This window comes from Heloderma suspectum, chromosome 6 (genome assembly GCF_057233095.1).
Source record: "Heloderma suspectum isolate Gila_16-S chromosome 6, 16-S_ref, whole genome shotgun sequence".
NCBI lineage: Eukaryota > Metazoa > Chordata > Lepidosauria > Squamata > Helodermatidae > Heloderma > Heloderma suspectum.
This window is the reverse complement of record NC_139463.1, coordinates 63,390,848-63,400,326: the sequence shown is the minus strand read 5'-3', so window position 1 is coordinate 63,400,326 and position 9,479 is coordinate 63,390,848. Positions and strand designations below refer to the sequence as shown.

The 9,479-nt window shown below is 48.8% G+C and overlaps 1 protein-coding gene across 2 annotated transcripts in view; it reads right to left on the bottom strand.

Annotated features, from left to right (window-relative positions):
- Positions 1-2,482: 2,482 nt before the first annotated feature.
- Positions 2,483-9,479, bottom strand: part of THRA (thyroid hormone receptor alpha) — a 147,721-nt gene continuing 140,724 nt past the window's right edge. The window contains exons 7-9 of one of the 2 annotated variants that reach the window (XM_084804564.1): positions 8,470-8,616; positions 5,216-5,474; positions 2,483-3,534 (exon numbers count right to left, since the gene is read on the bottom strand). In XM_084804564.1, coding sequence (XP_084660690.1) covers positions 3,284-3,534; positions 5,216-5,474; positions 8,470-8,616 — 657 coding nt within the window. In that variant the 3' untranslated portion in view covers positions 2,483-3,283. The remainder of the gene's footprint in view (positions 3,535-5,215; positions 5,475-8,469; positions 8,617-9,479) is intronic. The other variant, XM_084804562.1, reaches the window with a different exon arrangement.

The following is a 9,479-nucleotide window of genomic DNA, read 5'->3' as shown; positions in this document are numbered from 1 at the left end:
GGCTTTCAAGCCTATCTTCACAGCCATAAGGGTGAGAAACTTGCTCTCTTTTTTAAAAGGAGACTCTCAAGACCTGTACCCGGTTTCAAATTCTACGCTTGCATGGAACAGTGGAGCAGGAACAGCCCTGTTTATAACCAACCATGCTGTCCTGGCATTTGGGACTCCAAGTTCTAGTCAATGCCAACTCAGCAATAACACCCCCCATGAATCCCACATTGTTTAAAGGTGATTAAAAAAAACAAAACAAAAAACACTACTTTTTTTCTTCCAACCCCAATCTCGTTTGCGTGATTTTTCTTTTCTTTTTTCTTTTTTGTGAACAGACCCGTACAAAGATTTTTCTTAATTAAAAAAAATTATACATACTTATATATATATTTCTGTATATTAGCTTAAATTGGAGCTGTGTTCTCCATGCGCCGGCCCCTGAACCTTCAAATGGTACATCTGACATGCACCCAACCCATCCCACAACGTTTCCCACGGCGTCTTGAATGAGGTAAGAGGTAAAGGGTTTTTCTCAACGGAAACCAAGTGACAGTGGAGAGAAAGAAAAGGAAGGGAAGGGGGAGTAAAAAAAAAAATTACCCCACTCCCCTAATAATATTACATTACAGATGCAAAAGAGGTCTGGCTAACAGATTGACATAAAGATGGATCTATCACAGAAGAAGCGGCTCAGGCAAGAGGTCTGACCCATTAACAGCGTTAAGTGCCAAAATACTTGCATTAAGGTGATCACAGTCTTGTCTGCATTAAGGGTGAAACAGACAGGAAGAAGGAAGTGGGGGGCTGGTGGTCTTCCCCACCCCGCCCCTGCAAATCTTTGTAGGGATCAGCAACTGAGGTCCCAATGCCGAATCTGCCTCCTAGGCACCAATGGCCAATATCCCCCTACCCCGCTGCCAGCCCAGAGGCAAGAGAGCTGTGTGAAGGGCAGGCCTAGCGGTTGGGACCACGGGGACTTGGTGGCAGTCCACTTCCGGGAAGGAGAGGAAGGCGTATCACCGTTCTCTATGCCCCCCCCTCAAAGTGGTGCTCCCATGAAACTAGTTGTTGGCCAGAGCTTCGGAGGTTCTGCCCTGTTTCCCAAACAACCGGGAACGAACAGATAAGCAGAACAGTGAAAATGAAAAATGTGTCACCAAACGACAGCTAATCCAGGGTTGAAAACCTGGGAACTCAGGGTGCTTCTCTCTCGACAGCTTGGCTGATTCTGTTTTCCAAATGTGGGTTGCCCACCACAAATCCCCAATTGGGTTTCCTCCTAGCTAAGTTGTGCAACCTGAGGCTAAGGGTTTGGTTCTGCCCATGGCATTAAGGGTGGGCAGAGATGACCACAATGGGGAAGGAAGTGCATTAGAACATGATTCCCATGATCCGGTGCCCCTCCAAAAGGGCTAACTAGATTGGATCAGGCAGGGATGACTTTCAGAAACAGTGCTCTTCCCCCATCCATGCTCCCTGCCACAGAGGAGCCAGTTAAGCAGAGGTCTTTGCCCTTTTCCCCATGGGCATGAGTACAATTGGTGCTACAATAGGGCTGAAGGTTTAAGGGTGTTGGGAACATGTAGAAGACAGGTTTTTAAGCAGAGAGCAAAATGCTTGGCACCTTCCCCAATTAGGTTACGCAGAACTAGTCACGCCCTGCTCACTGCTAGGAAGTCTGCAGATCTCTGGGTTGTGGGAGGGATGCTTCCATCTCCCTGTGAATGTCATCCTTCTCCTGTGTTCTATACTGATAAGTGCCATTTGCAAAAACAACAAAAAAGAAAAAAAGATTCGACCCTTACTTGGTTCTCTTGGAGGAGCACTGAAGGGTCAGGGTTTCTGCTTCCCCAGAGAGAATAACATGGGAGGGAGGGCAGGGCAGGGCAGGGCAGGAAGAATACTAGTGCAGCAAGAAGTGTACCGCCACAGGGCGTGGGAAAGCGTGTGCAAAGAACTAGCAAGGGCCATTTAAAAGCCCAGTGGGAACATTGCATGCGGCCTTTAACTGGGGGGAAGGGGGGGGAGGGGAGACAGCGTAAGAGTGGGTGGGCACATGTTGATCCTGCGCACCTTACCCAGCATGGAGGTAGATTGGCTGAAGCCTTGGGGAAGGGAGGAAGTTCAGGGGCAGGGAAGAAGGTCGATCATTATACCCTTCAGCACTGGAATAAAAAGCAGGCACCCCTTAGGTTCAAGCCCTGCAGTGCGATTCAAAGCAAAATAAAGTAGATTTCTGATTCAATCACCTGTTTCTCCACCAGGGGAGAAGCGGAGAGGGGGAGTCCTTGTCTATTTCAAAGTGCATTTGTCCTTCACGCTTGGACCTTGAGCCTCAATTTGCGTATTTTTTTTAAAAAAATTGCCAAACCACCTGTGACTTTCTTCCCCCACTGCCTCCCCGCCCCGACATCCCAATAATTTAATAGGATCGTTCTCTTCCTCTCTCGGTTCCTTTTCTTTCTTTTTAAAAAAAATCTTTATTTCTTTTACAAAAAAAGTGCATTTTATATTTTAGCCTCCCAGGGAGGGTAACTAAATGCTAAAAAGTTCTAAAAGAAAATGAAAACAAGAATAAAACAACCAAACACACTCTGACGTTTCCTGGGACTGTTATGTGCAAAAGAAACATATATATATTTATATATATTGGTAATCAAGTCCATTTAACGAGAGAGGTTTGATCAGGGCTAAAGCAGAGAGGTGCCAGCTGTTTCCAGTGCTGTGGGGGCAGGGAAACTCTTTCTTAATGGGGAGAAGGGCAAAGATTTTTGTGTGTGTGGGGGGGGGAACATGTGGATTGGTTTCCTCCTCTTAACATTATATCAAAATTTAAGACAGATGTCTTACTCTGGAAAGAAAACTTTGGGACAAAAGGGGATTGGAGGAAGTAAGATACACAGGGGGCAGGTGGGAATTGTATTGCCCACTTAATTTTTTTAAAGTCTGCCTAGACAAACAAGTGTTGGCTACTGCACAAGTCTACCTCATAACAAAGGTTCTGTATAGTTTCGACCTTTTTTTGGTGGCCCAACCCCTATCAACGATGCCCTTCCTGCCTCCCCGTCCACATGATTCACTGATGCTGACGTGCAATATTTAGAAAAACAAAACAAAAGATGAAAAGGAAAATGAAAACAACAAAACAGAACAAAAAAAATGAAAATCTGTTGTGTCCGAGGTGATGAGGTGGGGGCCTTGTGGCCCTAGTCCAGACATCGCCCCAATCCCAAATTGCCCCACGTCCCCAATTCTCCCATGCCACCCTGTCTGCCCCCTCCGTCCCCACACCCTAGACTTCCTGATCCTCGAAGACCTCGAGGAAGAGCGGGGGAAAGAGCTCCGTGGGGCATTCCACCTTCATGTGCAGGAAGCGGCTGGCGTGGCAAGCCCCAATCATTCGCAGGTCGGTCACCTTCATGAGGAGCTTGGGCCAGAAGTGGGGAATGTTGTGTTTGCGATAGTTGATGTAGTGTTCAAATGCCAGCAGGTAGGTCTCTTGGCATTTCTCAATTTTGTCAACACAGATCAGCCCACTGCGGTCTGCAAGAGGAACAGAATGGAGGATGCATGTCAGATGGCCATAAGCTGCGGGTTCACAGATGGGCTCTCCCCGCTCTGCCTTCGCAGCCAACCAATTACTCTAATCTCCACGGAAACAAGCAGCCTATATCAAGGACTCTGGGCCTTTGACTTCATGGGCTGGGGCTGAGCGGAGCGCCCTGGGGATTTGATGTGCCCAGGCCTCAAGGGCCTGAGGAGTGTGCAACATCACGCACAGCGATGGGTAGGACGTATGAAGCCTCTGGATTGGCCAGGCCTGCTAGAAGTACTAGAAGTAACCCCTTGGTGCGTTGCCCTAACCTGGTCAGCAGAGTAGTACTTTCTGCCTGCTGCACTGCCTGTTCCTCTAGCAGGCCTTTCAAGTCTGAGATCTGGCTATGGCTTCTCGCAGCGCTGGCCTCGCCCTGACAGTGTGCTGTGACTGGACCAGGATTCACCATCACTGCTTCTGCTGCTCTGCCAGCTAATGCAACAGGAGCTGCGAGGTATCTGTCAGGGTGGAAACTGAGCCCACAGAGCCCCAGAGCAGTTCTGATTCTGAGGAGGAAGAGCTATCCGTGGGAGAGGAGCCAGCTCATCCCTCACAGGCACAGCAGCTGGCAGAGATTCCTCCTGCCGGCATTCCTGAGATAGATAGTGACCCTGGCAGCGAGAGAGTGCGGGAGCGGGGCTTGCTGAACGCTTGACGCAGACGCAGGGAGCGACGAGCGATGGAGGGCACAGAAAGAAGGTGTAGCGCCCATTTGGCGCGCAAGCAACGGCCGCCTCCCGTGGACCCAAGGGAAAGAGGGAGGATCTCTCCCTAGCCCATAAGTTCAGGGTCTTCAAGTGACTCTCCTTCAAACGGGGATCAACTGCCTACTCGGAGCATAGGCCACTCTGCTGTTCCTTGCTTAGTCGCTGGTGATTAGCATCTGAAAGAGTCATCAAGTTGCAAAAGGATTAAAGCCTTGAAAAGAATCCTTTCGTCTGTCTCTTGAGTTGGCTATTGGAGTCTACTGAAAGAGGCCGCCAGGGCGCTCCTGACAGTATCTCTGCGCTTGTGTTGGTTGACTGCTCGGGGTAGAGTTGTCAGGCTGTAGGGCTGGACTGGGACTTTAGCCTGCTTACGAACATAGCAAGCTACCAAGTCAGACCACTGGTCCATCTAGCTCAGTGCTGTGTACACTGACTGGCGGCAGTGGTCTAGAGTTTCCGACGGAAGTCTTTTCCAGCCCTGTTTCAAGATGATGTCTCTGCCACCTCTGCCACCTCTGTTACACTTTCTGTCACCTTCTTCTCTACCTTATGGTACTCTTACTTGCCCCTTCACGCCTGCATTGACCATGCCCAGTATCCAAACACATCCCACGCTGTAGTTAGTGGCTGAGGGGTCTCTGAAACAAATCAGCCCAAGTCCACACCCTTTAAGGGAAGGGCCTTAGTTCAGGGGTAGAGCCCCTGCTTTGCACGCAGAAGGCCCAGGTTCAATCCCTGGCACTCACTCCCCAGGTAGGGCTGGGAAAGACCCCAGTCTGAAATCCAGTTAGCATAAACAAGACTGAGCTAGATAGATCTATGGTCCGGTTCAGTATAAGGCAGTTTTCTACGTTTCAACGGGGCAATCATGGGATAGAGGGGGAAGAGTATACTGAGTGCACGATCAGTCAGCTGCCCATACCTGAGGACATGAGCAGCACGGCCTGGAGCAGCGCCACTTCAGTGTCGTCCAGGTTGAAGGCAGAGAGGGACTTGCCCAGATCAAAGATGGCATCTGACACCACGCCCAGACCGCCGTTCTTCAGCTGCTCCCGCTTGACAGCCATCTCACCACTTAGTGTCAGTGTCTCGCTTTCGGGGTCGTAGCGCACAGCCGCCCGCAGCGACATGATCTCCATGCAGCAGCCCTTCAGAAGGATGATCTGGTCCTCACAAGGCAGCTAAAGGCAGGGAGAAACACGGTCATTGCTGGCCTCAGCCTAGATGGTCAACTAGGATCTGGCTTTTGCGGCAGCAGGGCAGTCTTGTTCCATGCTGCATGGAATTAGGTTTCTGCTGCCCAGGACAGAACAGTGAAGCAAGGAGGGAGGCCCCAAGAGAACCAGGAGGCAAGGAATGGCTGGGCTCTAAGCTGAGGTCCCAGAAACAGAACGGCCAGAATGTTTGGGTGTGAACGAAAGAAGAGTGAAAAACCGCAAGATGTTAAGAATCAGGGTTCACTCAGGAAAGAGCAAATTGGGATGCATGTTGAAGTGGGAAATTTGATACTTCTCTTGAAAAGCCACTTGTCTGCAGGAGATACTGCTCTTCCAGTCGAGTCACCAGTTGAGCTCATGAGGAAGCTGACTGAACCTTGCTGGCTCCAGCCAACTACAAATGCTCCCAGGACAGCTATTAGGCCATGCCTGAGTAGCAGGTTCTTGCAGGTTCATGCTCATGCATTCTCTGCTTCCTTCATTGCTCCCTTCCTCCAGCACCACTGGACTGATCCCCCTGGTTCTTGACCACAGCTTACTTATTTATATCCATCCTTTCCACTGAACAGGCACACAAGGACCAAAACACCAAACTACGCTCTGAACACTACGCTCAACATCTAAGGCCCTCCTCCAGCTGCCTACACTGAGGGAAACTCGGAAGACAGCAACAAGGGAGAGGGCCTTCTTGGCGGTGGCCCCCAAATTATGGAATGATCTCCCCAATGAGGCCCTCCTGGCACCGACATTGTTATCTTTTCGGCCCCAGGTTAAGACCTTTCTCTTCTCCCAGGCATTTGGCAGCATATGAGTTTTAATCGATCCTGGAATGTCTTATGTGTATGGTTGTTTGCTTTGTGATTCCTTGTTTGAAGTTGTTTTAGATATATGTTCTTTTGTGTATATTGTTGTCAGGGTGGAAACTGAGCCCATAGAGCCCCAGAGCAGTTCTGATTCTGAGGAGGATCAGCGATCTGTGGGAGAGGAGCCAGCTCATCCCTCACAGGCACAGCAGCTGGCAGAGATTCCTCCTGCCGGCATTCCTGAGATAGATAGCGATCCTAGCAGTGAGAAAGTGCAGGAGGGGGGCTTGCTAGACACTCGATGCAGACGCAGGGAGCGACGAGCGATGGAGGGCGCGGAAAGGAGGCATAGCGCCCGTTTGGCACGCAAGCAACAGCCGCTTCCCGTGGACCCAAGGGAAAGAGGGAGGATCTCTCCCTAGCCCATAAGTTCAGGGTCTTCAAGTGACTCTCCTTCAAACGAGAATCAACTGCCTACTCGGAGCATAGGCTACTCTGCTGTTCCTTGCTTAGTCGCTGGTGATTAGCATCTGAAAGAGTCATTAAGTTGTAAAAGGATTAAAGCCTTGAAAAGAATCCTTTCGTCTGTGTCTTGAATTGGCTATTGGAGTCTACTGAAAAAGGCCACTATGGCGCTCCTGACAATTGTCTGTTCATGTGTTTTTTATGTAAATGGCTTTTAATCTCAGTATACTGTATTTTTAATGTTTTTAATCTTTGTAAACCAGACAGCTTTGGCTATTGGGAGGTATAGAAATGATGATGATGATGATGATGAAGATGATGATAAAAAAAACAACTAAAGCCATCCTATATGAAACACTAATACAGTAAAAGATTCACATATCCCTGAACTAAACATAACAGCAGAGGAAAAATAGGGAAGTATCCTTTGAAGGCCCCAAAAGTAAGGTGCTACTGTTGCAAAAGAAACCCTGCCCTTAGTGGAAATCAACCTGACATCAGTTAAGGGAGCCACAGAGAGCAGGGCCTCACTGGCCAATCCTAATTCATGAGGAAATTCATAACTCTGGATGTTCTTCTACTCTTCCCAGCCATTTTGGTTTTGGGAGCCAAAGTAGTGCTCCCACAGAAACGTTTCCAAAAACAAACCCCTACCTCCCAGCCCATCAGGAATCACATAATGAATGTGATGACATCATGATGCTATGCAACCAAACTGGGTAGAAGATCCAGAATTCCCCAGTTGTCTTTCTGATTTCTTTTATCTACAAGGGGCTAAGCAATTCATCTCCCATGTATATGCTGGCATGAATGTAGGAAAGAGGAGGTGAAGAGAGACACAGGACCAAGGCAGAGTGGGTGGGAAGGGGCAGCTAGGACCAAAATCTCTGGGACCAAGTCTGGGGGATGATATGAGGAGGTACTGTTTTTATATCTCCTGCCGACCGCCAGCCCTGAAGATTGTAATGCTGGAGGAGGCTACTCCATACTGGTGGCTATTCTCCTTACTAATCAGTGTTAAGGCGGGCAGCCCACAGTTGTGATATCTATAAAGTGCTGGCTCTTACCTTTAAAGCCTTGCATGGTCTAGATCCAAGGTCCCTTAGGGAGTGCCTTCCCCCCTATGTCCCAGTCCACCTCCTAAGGCCCTCTGAGGGCTCTCTGTTGCAGCTGCCTAATGTGAGACTGGCAGCCACACGCCAGAGGACCTTCTCCTTTGAGCCCCTCCATTGGGGAATGACCTGCCGGTTGAAATGCACCTGCTGACCTCGTTGAAAGTTTTTAAGCAGGCATTAAAGACGCTGATATTCTGACAGGCCTTCCCTTTTGAGAACTCCTGTTCCTTTTGCTGACTTTTGTATACTTTTTGAAGCAGTGTTGTTTTAAGCTATGTTTTATGGTTGGATTTTTAAAAAATTGTTTTTAGTTCAAAGTTGCTTTTAGTTATATGTTGTCTGTATATATCGTCCATATGTTTTTATGTAAATGGTTTTTAAACTTTGTATACTGTATTTTAAAGTTTTAACTTTTGTAAACCACCCAGAGAGTTTCGGCTATGGGGCAGTATAGAAATGTAAATAACAACAGCAACAACAACAACAATATCCTCATCATCTCTGAGTGTTCAAGGAATCACAACCAAACTTCTTTTCCTGCTCTCACCCCTCTGGTACCATCTACCCACTGCTTACCTCTGAAAACATGGGCAGTTTTTTGGCAAAATCCACCACACGGGTGATGGCTGGGGTGATGATCTTCGTAAACTCGCTGAATGCTTCCAAGTCCACTTTGTCCCCATCAGGCATGGAGGCCATTGGTGACTGACCGATATCTTCGGGCTGTGAGTGAGTTAAGACAAGCAGAATTAAACCTATGCAGAAAGGTGGTTTTTGATCCACCCCCATCCATAGGAAAACCACTTTCCAGTTTCAGAACTGTAAATAAACATTCTAGCTTTCAATATCTCCTCTCTCTCCTTCAAGTCTCTCCAACCCCTACTAGGCAAAGCTCTTTATATTATTCTGCTATTACACTATGCAAATATTAAGGACCCAGAGAATCTCCACTCTCTTTTTTAATGCACATTTCTAGTCCTCACAGCTGCAAAGTTCAGTGGCCCACGGTTCCCCTTGCCATGCTTGCTATGAGAACCATGCCATTGCCCTCAGGCAAGTGTGACAGGCCTCGACCTTCCTCCCCACTGCAGAGCTGGAAATGGGGTATGGATCATCCCTGGAGTTATGCAGCACTCCAGATTTTGGAAGTGGAGCACAGCAAGTTTGGGGGTCCATCCCCACCTCTTCTCCAATTCAAAGTTTGGGAGGAATGTTTTGCCGCTCCACTTCCAAGGCTCATGGGAAGACTTCAAAGGCAGAATACCTGAATCAAGCTCCAGTGGAGCACTACAGCAAACACCAGCCTTCCCATCTGGCCCAGGGGAAGGTTTGGACCTGTCATTCCAGAACTCCATGTGCCTTGGAAGGAGAGCATCGAAACAAGCCCCAGGCCTGGAGGGAGGGGGAAGATCTCCAGCCCCAGGTCCAAGTGTGGAGCAGGGGTTGAGCAGGGGGTTGTCCCTGGCCTCATGTTTCAGAGGCAGAGTGTGAGGGACCAGACCCGGCTCTTTGGGGGAGGGACAGGGCCCTGTGGCCACAAATTTTGCTTGGCTACCAAGGCCAGCTGACACTGGTAAAGGTAGTGG